The sequence below is a fragment of the Tubulanus polymorphus genome, chromosome 7 (genome assembly GCF_964204645.1).
Source record: "Tubulanus polymorphus chromosome 7, tnTubPoly1.2, whole genome shotgun sequence".
NCBI classification, from domain to species: domain Eukaryota; kingdom Metazoa; phylum Nemertea; class Palaeonemertea; order Tubulaniformes; family Tubulanidae; genus Tubulanus; species Tubulanus polymorphus.
Genome location: NC_134031.1, coordinates 16,142,029 through 16,159,254, shown reverse-complemented (window position 1 = coordinate 16,159,254; position 17,226 = coordinate 16,142,029). Strand labels below are relative to the sequence as shown.

Below are 17,226 nucleotides of genomic sequence, written 5' to 3'. Positions count from 1 at the left end.
GACTGTGTTAATAGTGTGGATTCTTAGCAGATCAAGTCCAGGAAAGCAACGTGCATGTTAGGGTATAGTCAGAGAAAAGGCAAGTCAAATGAAAGGGGCCATCCTGCTTTTGAAAATTTTAGAATTGGGTCAATGGCTACCACTATATTAAAAGGCAAAGGAAACATGTTTCAGGGTTTATGTACAGTCCAAGTCAATTATAATGACCAAGCTCACTAGGCCTAACATTAACATTCCAAGAACATACGCCAAATCCGACTCAAATCCATTCCATGAACACATGATTCTGCGACAAATTCATTATTATTATTATTATGCCATATTCTTCTTGGTCCTGATCATGGCGTTACAACGGGCTTTGACTGTATCCATTTTTTAATGAAAATTCTTTCAGTTTAAATGACTACTGATCATTGAGAAGCTGTGAGTGTTACTACCAAGAAGAGAATATCGAAGATACGACATCAGTTTAACAAGTTTATTTCAATAAACAGCGTGGTACGTCATGCAGCAGACTAAAATGGCATAAAACATTCTCAAATAACTTCCACGGTCAATCTGAACATCAAAAGAAAGGTTTCACACAATCACCGCATAAATTTTGCAGCGGTGGGTAAATGGTCATACATGCATTACAGACTCGGCTGGTTCTTTTGTTCCCTATCATCTCGCATCCAGTCTAGAAGTTGTGGCGTAAAGTATGTTATTATTAGATCAGCTCCTGTAAAGAAAGCAAAAGACCACATACTACTAATAATATGTTTGTTTTACAGCTGGGAGATTATCTCGTATTTCAGAAGCTCCTAGGTGACATACAAGATAATTTTTTCACAATTTCGACTTATTATGTCGAATTTCGAGTTTTCTTTTCATGTCGAAATTCGACATAATAAGTCGAATTTCAAGTTAATTATATCGAAATTTGACTTATTTTTATGTTGAAATTCGCGTTAATATGTCGAATTTTGAGATAATAAGTCTATATGAAAATAACACAAAATTCGTCGTAATTAAGTTGAAATTCGACTTATTATGTCGAATTTCAAGATAATAAGTCGAAATTGTGAAAAAAATATCTCGTATGTCACCTAGGGGCTTCCGTAGATATTTGGTCATAAATTTCTGTTGAATATTCACATACCTGCTCGTCGCATTGAAATTAAATTTTCGAAGACGATATCTTTCAACTGGAATGCTCCCGCTTGAGCCCCGTGATACAACATTGCATACTCGCCTGATACTTGATAGACGGCCAAAGGGTAGGCAGGAAACTATTCAGAAATTAAAAAGGTTTTACCTCATTTCGACATACAAATTCATATTAAAGGTATATTTATTTTTGTAGTTTCTGATATTTTTACCTTATCCTTCGTCATTTTGACGATGTCTAAATACGCAATTCCTGGTTTGACCATCAGTATATCGGCTCCTTCTTGGACATCGCGTTCCTGAAAGTAAGTTTCAGTTCTTAAATGAGGTTTGAGGTTTTCAGGCGTAAATCATCCAATGACGGAGTCAACAACTGAATACACTTACTACAGCTCGTTGTGCGATACCAGCAGATCCCGGGGGATGCTGATACGCCCTTCGGTCACCAAAACTTGGTGCAGACTTCGCCGCATCTCTAGATATTAAACAATTTATAACATGTGGAAATAGGACCTCATTAAGAAAATAGCAAGTTTTATTACGTTACATGTATTTTTGAAATTGTAAGCATGAAGACGTATAGTACTTTGTTAGTTAACTAACAGTGAAAGCTCAAATTCTCAATGAAATAAAAGTTAACCTACAAAGTACAATGTGGTTTTTTTAACGTTTACTGATTTGACAGCATCAGGTTAACACAGCTCCTCCACAACTCTTCTCATTAGTTTTAAAAGTAAATTCTAAAATTTCACAGCAGAATGTACCTGAATGGGCCATAAAACTTTGAAGCAAATTTAGCGCTGTAACTCATGATAGTGACTTTGTTACCGAGGTCATTCTCGAATAAAGATTTTTTTATCGCACCAATGCGACCATCCATCATATCCGAGGGAGCTACTACGTGACAACCTTCATAAATAAAACACAATATTGTATAACGGTTACTAATAATTTTACTGAATTGAATACAGAAACTCAGTTACCTGCTCTACTGTATGCGAGCGCTATTTCAGCGATTCGTTTAATACTGGCTTCATTATCCAATGATCCGTCCTCTCTAAGAATACCTATAAATTCACAAAGACAAAAGGTACAATAAACTAATACAGGGTCCCTACGGATTGGTCATTCCTGGATAGAAGGAGTTTTAAAGGAGAAAATTTCGAATTTCGTGGAAGTGTCTGCATCATTTTCATCACCATCAAATTGGTGGTTTTGTAAGCTAATCTTTATCCTATAGGCTTATAAAATAATTCAGGTTAGGCCTACAGACTCAGATAATCTACTGTACAACTACAAACTATCGGTTAGACATAAATTTCTAATCGCCTATTTCTCAAAATGGAAGGAGTTTTGGGCATTTATTCAAACTAAAGGTGTTTTAATCACTTTTAAAAGAATTTCTATTCTGAAGGAGTTTTTAAGGAATCAAGGAGTCATGCTTGGATGCTGTAATAATCAGGCTAGTGCAGAGAGGAAATCTGTGTACTCACCACAATGACCATGATTAGTATAAGCGCACATACAAACATCACAACATATCAGCAGAGATGGAAATGCCTTCGCAAGAACTTGTATAGCTTGAACTACTGGCGTATACGGGGAATCAGCGCATGATCCAAACTCATCCTACAATCATCGGAATAGAGAATAGTTGGTTTATACCAGTACCTAATAGTTGGTGGGGGTCATTCATTGATTACGCTTTAGGGACGGGTCAGTGCAATTGCGTACTGTAATGCTTAATGTATATGAAAAAATGGCCGATTTTGCGTACAGAGGGGGAGGGGGGTTGAAAAATTCAAATTCTAAAGTGCGTAATAAATGAATGATTCCTGGTGGTATTTAGGCCTACTGTTTAAATCAGTCTCAAGAACGGCTTTGAAACTAAACTACTGACAGGTTAATCATCAGAACAGCTTAGATATTTCCAGTGATATTAGAAGGAAAGAATAGGGATTGGATTAATTGTATCATAAATTAAAGCGGAAATGTCCTACCTTCGGTAATTTCTGAGGAACTCCAAAAAGTAATACAGACTTCAGCCCTTTCTGAACTAGAGGCCTAACTTTATTCTCTAACTTGTTAACTCCATATCTACATTGTCCTGGTAAACTTGTAATCGCCTCTGCAGCATCTGGATCATCCCTGCAAAATTTTGGAACCAACTGTCAAATGACATGTGCATGTACATGTAATACATTTACAGTACCAATGTAGGCCCACAGATGGCGCATTAGTCGCAGAGTCCACGTACCTTTATGTGCGCTACCGATGCACTTGTAAGCATTTAATTAGATATTTTATGGATACTCACGTAATAAATAAGGGATAAATAAGGTTGTCACTTGTAATCGTTGTGTTTAAACACTGCCATGACCGTAAAACATCGTGGTGAAAACCGCTCTGTAGGATTACGTGATCAGCCATTATGAAGTGGCAAATTCACTAATGAATTTTACCGAATGAAAATATTCACCTATCTGATTTATCTATGCAGAGATATGGCATACTTCACTAGATTTTGATTCAAATTGTGTAAAAATGTTATAGTTCGATGTTCCTCTTAGTTCTTAAAGTTAAATTTGTTTTTTTAAAATACTAATTCCGGGGCAATGTTTCGTTTAAGATTTAGCGGATTATGATTGGAGTCTCCCGTGGCGTTTCCTGTTGTGGCATGCGAGTAACGAATTTGGGGAAAACCAACAAAATGGCCGCTGTACCAGGAAGTGCGAGTACTTTGCTGCAAAATCGCGATTCAAAGCCGCTCGATGCATCAAATAAAGAAGCAATCGCCGAGGGACTTATCGGATTATTGAAACCAGTTGTGGAAGAAGTCGATGAAAGGGTTATATCGGTCAGGTTAGTTTTGTAGACGCTCGAATCTGGTATGAAACGTAGAATGTTATGCTAGGTGGCGCCACATGACGGTGGGTTAATTTGACAATTTTTTGACAGATGGTCGTATTTTTTGTCTCTTTGTTTCAGGCAGAGTCAAGTAGAGTTGCGTCAGCAGATTGACAGTTTAGCTGATGGTCAGTTCTTCCAGCCCCCTTTCTTCACTCTTCTCTGCTGTCGTTAATCTTAAATTCATGAACTTAATTAAATTAAATACACCCAATCACTGTGTGCACTGGCCAGTTTCTTCGTTAAGATTGCATTTTCTTATAGATTTACGTCGTATATCTGAAGCTAAAGGAGTTCCAATCGACCTCGATCCATATGTGAAAAAATTGAATAATGCCAGAAGACGCGTCAGTCTAGTCAATAATATTCTTCAAAACGCACAGGTATAAACATAACTTGAATTCATTTTATTTGAAGGAAGTGGATACTTCGCCGACACAGCATTATTTTAGTAAAGACTATTTTGCTGACATCCTTGTGTAATAAGATATACTAATAAGAATAACAATGGAATCATTTTATTAGGTTTAGGGTTAGGGGTTCGATAGGTTTAGAGTTAAGAGGGTCCAGAGGGTTAGGTTTAGGATCTGTTTTGCAGCCAGGGATATGGTTAGGGTAAGGTTAAGTGCTATATGTAGTTTAAACATTCAGTCGGATTCCATAAGCTTTGGTGGTCCAGAGGGAAGATGCTGCGCTGGCAATATGCTGGCCCGGGTTCGAATACTGCTCTATTTTTTCTAACTCTGTTCTCCACACTTTCCTTGAATTTTATAAGTTGTGAGCCTGGGTGTGCATGCATGGTGTAAATAAGCCAATCCGAACGAATTGTCAGGAATTAGGGATAATACCGCATTGGCAAAATATCACCCGCCTCAATCGAATCATATTTCAATCGAATTTATCAGATATTTTATACTTGTAGGAACGTTTGGGAAAGCTGCATTATAATGTATCGCGAGAAACTGCCAGACGCAAGGCTTTATTGGATCCACCATCGCCAGGACCACCGAAATAGACTTTCCATTGGAGCCGTTCAAATGATCAAAAATATGATATCTTGATTCGTATTAAACTATGGTGCTTTTCATGAAAGTGTGTGATTCTAAAACTTTGTCTGGTTGAATTATCCTGAGCTGTGAATGTTAGGATGTGTGAGAATTACTTGATTGTTTCCAATCAAAATAGAGAATAGGCTTTGATGTAACTTTTTATTTGAAATGATAGGTAAAGCTCAAGTGTCATTTGATCTATGCTTTACTTCAGCAATGTTCAATTTTAATTGAATGTTTTATACAAAAGGGTTAGAATTATTAAACATGACTTGCATCATTTAAAATTTCCAAGAATGTAATTTCATGTACTGGTAAAACCATTCCTAAAAATCCCTCATTCAGTTAAATGCAATCCATGTAATAATTGGTTATTATGTAAATAGGGCTTATTGATGTGCTTTGTGTTATAAATGTATGTACATTCCAATAGAAGTTAATTAGTAATATACAAATTTTGGTATCTTTATTTCATTTGTAAGGTCAATCCAGTCAATCTTGTCAACTTTTACCAGTCTTGTTGTGGCTTCATCAGTGAGCGCTTTCTTCTAGTAAAGACAGTATCATGGACTGAAGTAAGAGATAACCTGCCTTGGGGAACAGTAAATGAACTACTAGGAGCCAGTTGCTCAAAAGTTAGAGTTAACCAGTAGATAGTTGTCATTGAGACAAAAGTTCATTGTTATGATGGTATTTATCAGGACCAAGTACCACAGTTGTAAGTTAGAGTAAACTCTGAGTTTAAGTTAGTTCATTTTCAATGAGTTAACTCTGTCAAATCTTTACTCTGTGGAACTGGACCCTGGCGTTTGTCTTTAACCAACTTTTGAGCAACTGGCTCCTGGTGTACAATAAGTTCCCCAAAGATCTGGACTTGAAGATCGCAAGCCTAAACCATCAGTAGATGCACGAAACATACCAATTAAGATGCATGTAAATCTTTTTTTATCAAATATTACTTAAGTACAATATTTATTTCTCGATTGCACCAACAAGTTTCTAAAAATATACACAGTTTAAATCTAAAAAGTATTTTATGCATACTTAGCACCAATAACGTGATCACATAATTGTATCAATCACTTCATTTAGTGAGGAATTACCGGTATCAAATCTGTATCGGTTAAATGTCGACATCTATAGATATATCCATTACTCTCGATTATGACACAACTAAAATCTCATGAATTAAAACATAATCTACAATCGCTTATTCACTTAGAATAAAAATTCTTTTAACGAGTTATTATCTTTTCAAACTTTAAAATGACACTCGGTTAAAAATGACCTTATCATCAGTACACGAAAACATCGAAAATCAACATGAAAATCATCTACGGAATCTGAATGACTTTTTTTTACAAATAACAGAACGTCATGATCTTTACTTCTTAATTACTGGTGTTAGTAAACTTATCTAGGGACAATTCATTTATTACGTACGCATAGAATTTCGATTTTTCAACCCCCTGTACACAAGCATACGTTCATTTAGAGCCACCCCCTGCATAAACTTTTACCTTTGGAATTACCTCGTTAATGATAAGTATTTCCAGCTTTAAACAGATGCACATTGCATGGTTTCATGGTATATTCTATATTGATATTAGATCGGTAGCGCCGAGTATCATTAGTAATTATTAGTTTTTGGGGTATCAACTTTCGAATCCGATCCCTGTATCGGTTGTTAGTTGTCACAGAAATCCCTCGTACAACATATCATTTGACCCCCTTCCCCGTACAGACTTGTGCACAGCAGACATATCGATTACCCCCCCTTCCTCCAATGCTCATACGTAATAAATGAATGGTGCCCTCATGTTTTTTTTTACACATTAAACATAAACAATCAGCAGTCTATGAATTGAACGAAATTTAGAGCGGATTCAACTAAAGAATACTACTATAAAATAGTGCTTTAAGCAGGGGAAGGAATGGATGGAGTCTGAAATATAATAAAGCTTTTAAATTCCGATGGAAAATACACATAGAATACTGCGTCATGAATTATAGCACCAATACAGCTTTCAAAACTATGGTATATATCGATGAACCACTGCTAGACCATTCAGGCATTATCTATTTCAGTGCACGCAAACATACGCACGTACACGCATACGCCCGCTAAATAAAAAAAAAAAACATTTTCAAAACAAAACTTTTTCAAAGTTTAAAGGGAGAGACGAAATAGTAAATTAAAACATAAAGAATTCAACTAAAATAGGAAGTAAATACACCGGATATTAAAGTGACACGTAAATTCATGTATGCAGTCATCATAAAAACGAAACGATTTTCCTTATGCGTGAGCTACGTTATGCGCCACCCAATTCAGTTGTGTTTTCCAGCCGTTTCTGATGGCATCGTTGAATTTGTTGCGGAAATGTTTCAGAGCTTCCTCGTCGGTCAAATTAACAGCGAGCGTATCCCTGAATTATTTGAATCATAAAATTACCATACCGTATCTAACAGAAACTTTCTATAATTTCGGAAGAGTATCCAGATATGCAATAGTTTGTATCTATCCATTTCTTGAAAAGGACTCGGAAGAGATGAGTCGAAATCGATTGAAACATGCAAATAAAATCATCTAATCATCATGAAGATTTTGATAGTTGCATCTTTACTATTATTCAAAAACTTTCTAATATCAAGAAATTTTCTTCAAACGCTACCTTAAATAGTGGATATCATCAGCACCAGAAAGTTCAGGAATCCCAGTTGACATCATCAGCATAAACAGACTGATTAAGAAATTGCCCTTTGATCGCAGAATGGCAAAGGCCCTCTCGCATATTTTCTGGAATTCCGGAAAACTATCCGTCTTTTTATTGCCTTTCTGAATGACCTGAATGAAATCTGGTGTCAGGACAAACGGAACTCGCTCGCGTTTTATCCCGAACTTGCTCTTGAAGTTTCCAAGAAAATGTCCAAAGTCGATGTGAAACAACTGAAATATGATATTAGAAATGAGTTAGTTACCTTTCTTTAACTAAGAATAATCATTTCAACAGTCATACGTACCCTGCCACCTTCTGTCACCATGATATTGCCACTATGGCGATCTCCAATTCCAAGCACATAGGTTGCAACGCAGTAACCGGCACAGGAGAACGTAAATTCTTCTAATGCTTTTGACAAGCTAGAATATAACCACGCAGAAGGTATTTAAAACATAAGTATAGCAAAAATATTGAATCGTTGCAATCAATCTTCCAAAAGCTTGTACCTTTCTTCGTCTTTATTGTGTTCTTTGAGGTATGTATAGATTGCATATTTATTGAACGCGGCTGCCATCAGAGGATTTTTATACTTCACGTGGATGTTAGCGAGGGTTTGCGCGTGTCGAACGACCTCGATAAGACCAGACGAACTTCCAGTTGCGATGCAATTATACGGTTTGAGCCTATGATAAGAATAGAAACAACTATCCATCAGGGGCAGATCTAGGGGGACTTATACAAGTCCATCAAAGTACCCTTGTCTATTTTTTCAACTAAGATAATTGGTGCATTTCAGTGCAGTAGTGCCCCTAATATTGCCTTTAAGGATATCTAAATGCCCTTTTGGGATATGACAAGTTTTTCAAAATTGGCCCCTCAGTGCGGGATACACATAATATCACCTTTTTGAACAGCAAAGTACACAAGTCCTTCAAAATTTGCCTCTGGATCGACCCCTGATTATTACATATTTCAGGGTGCAAATCATAGCAAAACACAAATACCGTAATGCTTACCTGAGATCAAGACCTTCTGATTGCCAAATATTGTCCATGATTTTCAATATTTGTATCGTTAACATGTCTTGGCGTAAATCTGAAGAATTCGACAAGCAAACTCACTTACTCATAATTTCTAGAATATTCGTAGAGTAGCCGTGTTAACCAGGTTTGAAATAAGTAACGAGACGAGTAGTACTGACCTGTGTAGGTTGACTATTTATTTGACACACGAGCTTTCGCTTCTAATGAATAGAAGCTTCATCAGGTGAATGAGGAATCAGGACTCATTCACCTGATGAAGCTTCTATTCATTAGAAGCGAAAGCTCGTGTGTCAAATAAATAGTTAACCTACACTGTACTACTCGTCTCGTTACATATTTCATAATTTCTACAAAAAGAAAGCAAACTTTCTTCTCGAGTCGAGAAACATACCATCTCCATTTTTGAATATGAAATAAACATCATCGCCGTACGGATCTTCATTCTTCCAAACCATAAAAAGCGGCTTCATTTTCGAGTCCATGAATTTACACTTGGATATCCTATGAATGGGAATATATCATGCGCGTTAAAACAAATAAGAAAAAAAAATACTTTCCTGTCACCAGTAACTAAAGAATGCGACAGTTATACTTACTGAAGATGTTTCAAATAATATTTGGGATCCAGTGGGCTGTGAATATCAGACAGAACCTCGCTGAACGAACCCTCATTAAGCTGCATCCTCATTTCATCGATGGCTTTGTCTTGTGCCATTTTCTGTGAATAATCAAATCAATGAATACTGCACTGGTATTTTTGATTAACTCAACCACAAACTCAGTAAGTCAATCATAATAAAATGTTAAACTTACGGAACAATTTGTTTTGATTTGTTCATTTAGTTCTTGTAATTTGCAAAGAGTAGTGTGTTGCCGAGTGAGATCAGTGATATGGCGCCGTGCACCTCGGCAATATGCCTCCAACAACAGACCGAACTGTACAGACACTTCAGCGGAATGCATTTCAGATCTGAATATTTAAATCATAATTAGTGGTTACTATTTCTTTCAATAGAAATGGTATAAGCTCTCAAAGATCAGTATCATATATGAATGTATCTTCTTCACACCTCAGCAACCAGAAGAAATAATGTCCGATTCTTAGAGATTCCAGAGCTCTTGTGAGAAGAAATTCTACGAGATCACATTCCAAATACGATTCATATTTCTGCGCTTGAACCAACTGTAGTAGATATTGCAGCAACTCCTCGTCGGATAGGGTTTTTATACAGTCCACTGCGAATCTGCGGACTGACTTGTCGGCGTAACAATAATCCAACAATTCTAGAGAGTGCTCTGCCGGAAGTGAAGGCCAGGTACGTAACAACGCTTGCATCTGTTAAAAGTGATAAAACCCAATTTTTTAGTATAATGCTCGGCTGAGCAAATCTCAGAGTGACTTGTCAATTGGGACCGTATTTTATAGCTCCAACAGGATAAGAGAATGGATCTACCGTATGTCTAGCAGTAGTGTAGACATTTTCAGGAAAGAACTTCAATGAACATCTTGCTCTCAGGCCAGTTTCTCAAAAGTTAACCAGTGGATAACTGACATTGGGAAGACTACCAGTAAAATTCTATTGTGGCTATGGCATTTATCTGATGATTAACTTTAACCAACTTTTGAAGAACTTTTGAAGGCATAAACTAATGAAACATGAACCAATTAACTAATCTTAACTCAGAGGTAACTCCTATTCAAAACTGTTAAAACGGGTCCTGGCACCAAATAGAAGAAATGATCATACCTGTGCAACATCAGTATGTTTATTCCACTGAACACAACTCAATAACCTTGGCAAAGCATGGGGGAAATATTCACGACATTCTAGACGACATTTCCAGATCGTCTGCATGTCCTGTTGATGAAGCGTCTGTAAGGGATCCTGTGACAATGCTTCCTTCAGCTGGTTGTAAGTAGATTCATTCCAGTCGGTCTGAAGAAAGGGCAAATATGTGGAACAAAATGGTATTTTTCAAAAATGTTTCATACTAACAGAATAGAATAAACTTATGAACAATCACTATTGAATTTATACAGTACATTTACATCAAATCTTAGTAAGCTCAAGCGCTGAAGTCAACAATTACCTGTTGGTCATATTCAGCATGTTGGGCAGCACACTCAAGAACCTGACATATAGACACAGTACATCACAAAACTAGACAGGACGTTTTTTTTTCAAAATAAGGATGGAACATTTACTAACAGCTACAGACTGGAGATACTTAAAAGTCACAATAAACAATAAAAGTACAGGACAATTCTATCATAAAACATTGAAATTGTTTGGATGACATGAATGGTTTACCTTCTCATATGGTGGGTATATGATATTATGCTTCATACCATATTGACTGAAGGATATTTCAAGAACAGGTGCATCTGCTTTATTCGGGTTATCAACAATTGTACCTAAAAACGTAATAAGATAAATGAGATACTTTCAAAATATTCAATAATAGTGTACTTATTAATGAGCAAATTATCAAGATGAGTTTTAACTAAAGGGAAATCCAAAAGTTACCGATTGGATTGAGAAAATCTCTGTTGGTGCACAGGAATTCGTCGCTATACGGCCACATGCGTAATGTATGATTCCCGGTTCGCAGACGGTCTTTATAATCAAACATAGTGATGTTAACCCAGGCTAATGGAACCAACTCCTGAAAATATGAAATGAAAGATCAGGGTCTCTACGGATAGGTCATTCCTGGATACTAGGAGTTTTCAGGGAATTCTAAAGGAGTAAATTTCAAAATTTGATTAAGCGTCTGCATCACTTTCATGTCCCAATTACAGTAGACTCCTCCTAAACCGGTACTGTTTATCTTGGTCAACTGATAATTCGGTAGTTTTGTAAGTAATTTTTAACCTTTACACTAGCAAACAACTCAGTTTCTTATTCAGATACCGCTTAATTGGGTCCTAACAAAATCCTGGTTCTAACTGTACGGATTTAGGCATAGTTTAATATGCGACTACAAACATTTCTAATAAGCCTATTTCTCAAAATTGAAAGAGCTTTAAAGGAATTTCAGGCATTTTGCTCAAATTAAAGGAGTTTAAGCACCTTCAAAAAGCATTTTTCAGTTTAGAAGGAGTTGTTAACGAATCAAGGAGTCATATGGACCCTGATGTTAAACCAAAGATCGTAAATGTCTATTCATCCAAAACATCGCTGATAAACTTACTTGTTTCATTTTGGAATCTTTATACCGCTGTGCTTTACTAATCGTACGCACACATTTAGTATCTTGCGTGTACAATGCTATACACAATCGGGGCATACGCGGCAAATCAGCTACTGAAATGTCGAACGTCATAAACATGTCCCAAACGGCTTTTCCATCGTTCAACGGAACCTGTTTCGAGTCGATTATTGAACACATGCTATCACCACCGTGAAATATTCCCATCCGCAGTTTCACCTAAAACAGATATCAATAAGGATCCACCTCTCAGAATTCGGCACAAACCCTCAAATCAAAAAAAAAGATTTTTCCAGTCCTTTGCGTTTTCACCACAATTTTTCAATAAAGAAATATCTTTTTTTTCATTATGCCCGTCTCGATTTTCAATCTAGCAACTTGTTAAAGTAATGTTCATCTTAATCTTGTGATTATTTTCTCCCATCATCTAAATCGAATTCACCACAACTTTCACCCTCCAGAATTATTCTTTTCTGCAGTCATCCCGAGGTTTATTTCAATCTTTTTCCTGTTCCCTTCGATTTTAAAACGCCTATTACAACGAAAGTTTTTTCTAATTCTAATTTTTCCCTTTACCCTCCCCTACCCCAAGTGATTAAAAAAGAAGTCAGCCCCTTTTGCCACTTGCATCAGACTTGGGAAAGAAAGAATATGTAAATGAATACCTTAGTATTATCAGCCCAGCCGATATTACATATATTGAGCACAGCCACTGACGTAGCATCTTCTATTTCCCAAGTGGTCACGACCTTCTGCACTCCCTGCGGAATCATCGGCGGCATCATATTGTCCTGATTTTGCGGTTTCAAACTCATGCGTGATTTTTTGCCACCATGTAATCGCTCTATTGTGTTACGACAAAATGACGATAATCAGAAAACATAACCTATCGAGAGTGAATTCTAAATGCAACTATCAAGAGTGAATACTAAATGGAACTATCAAGAGTGAATACTAAATGCAACTATCAAGAGTGAATACTAAATGGAGCTATCAAGAGTGAATACTAAGTGGAACCATCAAGAGTGAATACTAAATGGAACCATCAAGAGTGAATGGTAAATGGAACTATCAAGCGTGAATACTAAATGGAACTGATATGTATGAATGTCGATGTTCACGTCAACCCAGCTGAATATATTTCCGTACTCATGGCTGGTACTTGCCTAATGTTATCTTTTTTTCAACTAACACAAGTTTCGGGAATTCTTCCGATGCAATACAACTAACAACATGCTGTAAGTACAATACACGCGTTTTTAGTAAGAAAACCCCAACGTTAGTCGCATATTGAAATCATTAAAATCAACATACACAATATGTTCATTCAAGCGTACATTTAGATTTGGATGATTTACATCTAACTGCATGAAAACGTGAATTTCCTAAATGAGCGCGAAACAAACTCAAAAGTTAGTTAGGTTTTACGGGCGAATGAAATATCGAACTCACCTTGAATTGAATCAGACGATAATCCCCAGTAATATACGATTCACACCCGCAGATCTTCAATAAATAGTTATTGGCATCGTCAGCATACATTCCCGTAGTATTGGCTCGCTTTTCTAAAACCTTTCGATAAAACAGTAGCGAATTCAACGTCACAATCATTCCCGATCAAATATTCAGTTATCCGAGAATTTTAGTTACTTTCTAGTAAATTCGATTAAAAGACCGACCTGTTCTATGAGGGAAATCGGATAGCTCCACGTGTTACACCGGAACATGAACTTGCGATCGAAATCAGCCAGATAAACTTGAAATACTATATCGACGTGTTGAGCAATTTTAGGAGGAACGTTATTGATATCTTTATACACTTCTGGAGAGCAGTAATAATTGAAGTCGTCCTGCGGTAAAGAGAACGAGAGACGTGTCGGATGCAAGGACCGTAGAGGGTAAACCTGTAGATTTACACCGTTACCTCTTCAGTTTTTCTTTCGGCAATTTTTTCGCATACTTTACGCACTCTCGCACGAAAATCACTTACTTCCGGACTATGCATACCATCAAATTCATGCAACCCTATATCAGATAGAATTGCATCATTTCTTTCAACGGAAACTTCTAGAGGAAAATAACTCAGTAGAACATTCAATGTCAAATAATAAGAAAAAGTTCTTAAGCATTTATAGAATATTCTAATTAATAATTCAAGGAAGAAATAAGGGATGTTACATATTAAGCAATACGATTGATTCGTACGTGGTGTGACTTGAGTAGCTATCTATGGAAGGGGAGCACAGAATTTTGGTAATGAAGTTCTTAACATCGAGAAAATGTCCTATGTGTCCCTATATAAAATTCTGAAGCTCAAGACAGGATCTATCGCAGGGTAAACCCGAACAAAACTTTACGACTGTATCTTATGTACTTGCCCTTTCCGATAAGACCTCCGATCCTGGAATCTAGCAACTTCTCATCTCTGTTACCTTTACGTTCGATTACTTTTAACATCGGATAAAACAACTGAATATCCTGAAAACATCGCGTTTCATCAACCAACTCTTCCTGAAAATGAGAAAATATTTGTTCAAAAATAATTTGTTGCCTGAAGGATAAACTAATGTGGATGATGAATGATCCCACTATGATAATATTCAGAAGTTAACTCATTAACCCTTTCAATGCACCACCGCAGTGCAGTGGTGGACTTTACTAGTACACTGCATTGCCGAGCATTGATATCATTAGTAATCAGTTTTTATCCCTATTAAAAGGTAGCAGCACCTGTCAAACATGGTGAAATATTAGTAACTAATGATACACAACACCACGGTGTAGATGCACTAATAGCGGTATACCAGCTATTCAACATACACTGGGGTGAAATTTTTTCAAATATTAAGTCATCTCCAGCATTTTCGAGTATTAATTAGTCAGCACTGAAAGACTTTAATTTTAATCATTAAAATTTCTCTGAAGATAGGAATTAGAAAAATCTCGAAACTAATGAATTGAAAAATTTTGAAATATAATCAATCTGGGATTCATACTCATTAGCGCAATTTGCAATGAATTTATCACAATTATTCTCGAAATTTACGTTACCTTCTCAGCTTTGCGATTTATACATGCAAAGATATAACAGTTCACATCTTGCAGCGCGAGAAATAAAGGATACTGTTCGGCTTCATTCCAAAGTTTCTGAAATTCCGAATATTGATTATTTGAAAAAGTAACGAATAAATAAAATTTCGTATTCAAATACTAGGAAATCTTTTCACTGCATTCTACCTGTTTTATTTCGGTTAGCGAAGAATCTCTTCGTACTTTCATCGGTATAAGAATACCAGTCGGTAATAAAAAGTCCACCGACAACAGCTGTGAAGACAACGAGTCTTTCACCCGAGTTGGAAGGAACTCGCCGCACAATTCCATTATCATTTTCGGAATTCTACGATAGCGCCGCTGAAATGCGAAAAGAAAAATAAAAACAAGGAAGTGAAATCTCTCATCATGGTTAATACGTACCGGGGTTAAAAGTGTCGAACTAGGAAGTTAATTGGCAACTCTTTTTTTCAATAATTCATGGAATTAACCTAGTTCGACGGTGTGAAAGTGAGAACAATGCAACTCTTATGATGAGTCAATCAATGCCAAAAGGCCTATTACAAACGCAAAAACGAATTTTAACGCGTAAAAACGAAATATCATAGGCCTAGAGCAATAAAACGAAAATATTCGTTTTTGCTCTATGATTTTTCGTTTTTGCGCCATCCTTTTTGCTCCATAAGTTTCGTTTTGCGTTTTTCTATAGTCGAGGTCATATGAAGATAATTCAATAGAGCAAAAACGAAAGTTCATTTTTTCTAGGGCGCAAAAACGAATTTCATGGCACAAAAACAAAAAATCATAGAGCAAAAACAAATATTTTCGTTTTTGCTCTATAATATTTCGTTTTTGCGCGGTAAAATTCGTTTTTGCGCCCTATAGCAAAAACGAAAAGTTTGTTTTCGCCCTATTACTGTAGTTTCGTTTTGTGTTTTTCTATAATCAAGATCGTGTGAAAATTATTGTATTTGGCCCTTATCAGACACCATATATAATAGAAAGACCATAGAAAGTGTTTTGCAAAACTTTGATACCCTCTCATTTTTTTTATGAATAAGTTACAAAAATACTTTTAGTCATCAAACTGCTGAAAAAAAGACTTCTGAAAACGCTATTACTTACAAAGATTAAGAAAGCAACCCAAATGAATGAAACTGACACACTCTGACTGCTGTCATATCGATATTCGTCAGATATATCCGGGAAAAATGTCCAGTATTTGAAACAGGTTAAACTGCAGCTATGCAGCATGTCCCGTGAGAGGACCTGGGGCCTGTGACGGGACATCCTTGTCCCGTCACAGGTCCCGATGGAAAATGAAAACTTTGCATTTCATAGACGAAATGTCGAAAGAAACTGCACTCGATTGGTTACTATATACACTCAAAATAATGTTAAGAACATGTTAATAATCGAAATTTGTTCGTAATTTTATTATTTCAGATCAATGATATCATCAAATCGAAACATTAAATGTAATAATGAAGATCGGATCAAGAGAAGACAGAACCACAGCTATCGAAATTTCAATTTTTAGTGTATAGACTGACTCATACTAATCGAAAATAAAGTGAATGTATCTTGACAATTTTGGTGCCAATGGTGTTAGTAACCGTTTGTTAAGCGTTACACTGCAAACAAAAGTAAAAGTGGAGGGGGCAACTTAATGGCCCTAGATCACTCTCGAGAGAGAATTCAAAGTGAGAGGACCCGATTCAACACACTGTCCCGTGAGAAGACCCGATTCAACTTACTGTCCCGTGAGAGGACCCGATTTCAAATACTGTCCCGTGAGAGGACCCGGTTCAACACACTGTCCCGTGAGAGGGCCCGATTCAACACACTGTCCCGTGAGAGGACCTGGTTCAACACACTGTCCCGTGAGAGGACCCGAATCAACACACTGTCCCGTGAGAGGACCCGGTTCAACACACTCTCCCGTGAGAGGACCCTATTTTGAATACTGTCCCGAGTAGGAACCCGATTTTAAATACTGTCCCGTGAGAGGACCCGGTTCAACACACTGTCCCGTGAGAGGACCCGGTTCAACACACTGTCCCGTGAGAGGATCCGATTTTAAATACTGTC

The 17,226-nt window shown here is 36.8% G+C and overlaps 3 protein-coding genes across 4 annotated transcripts; 1 reads left to right on the top strand and 2 right to left on the bottom strand.

Moving 5' to 3' along the window:
* Positions 1-464: 464 nt before the first annotated feature.
* Positions 465-3,581, bottom strand: LOC141908148 (delta-aminolevulinic acid dehydratase-like). Its single transcript, XM_074798024.1, has 9 exons — positions 3,467-3,581; positions 3,150-3,297; positions 2,643-2,778; positions 2,133-2,216; positions 1,914-2,058; positions 1,537-1,624; positions 1,362-1,448; positions 1,142-1,271; positions 465-721 (listed from the first exon to the last, which is right to left on the bottom strand). The coding sequence occupies exons 1-9, from the start codon at positions 3,577-3,579 to the stop codon at positions 633-635; spliced, it is 1,020 nt and encodes a 339-aa protein (XP_074654125.1). The 5' UTR covers positions 3,580-3,581; the 3' UTR covers positions 465-632.
* Positions 3,582-3,787: 206 nt separating this feature from the next.
* Positions 3,788-5,530, top strand: LOC141908149 (SNARE-associated protein Snapin-like). Its single transcript, XM_074798025.1, has 4 exons — positions 3,788-4,011; positions 4,138-4,184; positions 4,321-4,439; positions 4,979-5,530. Exons 1-4 carry the CDS (start codon positions 3,791-3,793, stop codon positions 5,069-5,071), a joined length of 480 nt encoding a protein of 159 aa, XP_074654126.1. The 5' UTR covers positions 3,788-3,790; the 3' UTR covers positions 5,072-5,530.
* Positions 5,531-5,969: 439 nt separating this feature from the next.
* Positions 5,970-16,361, bottom strand: LOC141908259 (phosphatidylinositol 4,5-bisphosphate 3-kinase catalytic subunit delta isoform-like). 2 transcript variants are annotated; one of them, XR_012619592.1, is made up of 24 exons: positions 16,261-16,361; positions 15,322-15,495; positions 15,136-15,231; positions 14,463-14,595; positions 14,009-14,109; positions 13,764-13,934; positions 13,537-13,656; positions 13,251-13,320; positions 12,750-12,928; positions 12,067-12,303; positions 11,400-11,538; positions 11,184-11,287; positions 10,963-11,004; positions 10,620-10,808; positions 9,942-10,207; positions 9,685-9,841; positions 9,468-9,589; positions 9,263-9,372; positions 8,845-8,923; positions 8,335-8,511; positions 8,130-8,247; positions 7,781-8,055; positions 7,341-7,534; positions 5,970-7,229 (listed from the first exon to the last, which is right to left on the bottom strand). XR_012619592.1 is itself a non-coding variant. In XM_074798217.1 (23 exons), the coding sequence occupies exons 2-23, from the start codon at positions 15,469-15,471 to the stop codon at positions 7,405-7,407; spliced, it is 3,165 nt and encodes a 1,054-aa protein (XP_074654318.1). In that variant the 5' UTR covers positions 15,472-15,495; positions 16,261-16,361; the 3' UTR covers positions 5,971-7,404. The 2 variants fall into 2 exon arrangements, 1 of the variants encoding a protein (XP_074654318.1); XM_074798217.1 differs by having other exon boundaries at positions 5,971-7,534.
* Between the last annotated feature and the right edge of the window lie 865 nt (positions 16,362-17,226).

Excerpts from the sequence above, each read along its gene's own strand:
- LOC141908148 (XM_074798024.1), bottom strand. The coding sequence starts at position 3,579 with ATGGCTGATCACGTAATCCTACAGAGCGGTTTTCACCACGATGTTTTA. Across the intron at positions 3,298-3,466 it reads ATTTATCCCTTATTTATTAC|GGATGATCCAGATGCTGCAG; the intron begins GTGAGTATCCAT and ends AAAATTTTGCAG. Across the intron at positions 1,449-1,536 it reads GTATCGCACAACGAGCTGTA|GAACGCGATGTCCAAGAAGG; the intron begins GTAAGTGTATTC and ends ACTTACTTTCAG.
- LOC141908149 (XM_074798025.1), top strand. The coding sequence starts at position 3,791 with ATGATTGGAGTCTCCCGTGGCGTTTCCTGTTGTGGCATGCGAGTAACG. Across the intron at positions 4,012-4,137 it reads GAAAGGGTTATATCGGTCAG|GCAGAGTCAAGTAGAGTTGC; the intron begins GTTAGTTTTGTA and ends TCTTTGTTTCAG. Across the intron at positions 4,185-4,320 it reads GATTGACAGTTTAGCTGATG|ATTTACGTCGTATATCTGAA; the intron begins GTCAGTTCTTCC and ends ATTTTCTTATAG.
- LOC141908259 (XM_074798217.1), bottom strand. The coding sequence starts at position 15,471 with ATGATAATGGAATTGTGCGGCGAGTTCCTTCCAACTCGGGTGAAAGAC. Across the intron at positions 11,539-12,066 it reads AAGATTCCAAAATGAAACAA|GAGTTGGTTCCATTAGCCTG; the intron begins GTAAGTTTATCA and ends TCATATTTTCAG. Across the intron at positions 8,924-9,262 it reads CATATTCAAAAATGGAGATG|ATTTACGCCAAGACATGTTA; the intron begins GTATGTTTCTCG and ends CGAATTCTTCAG.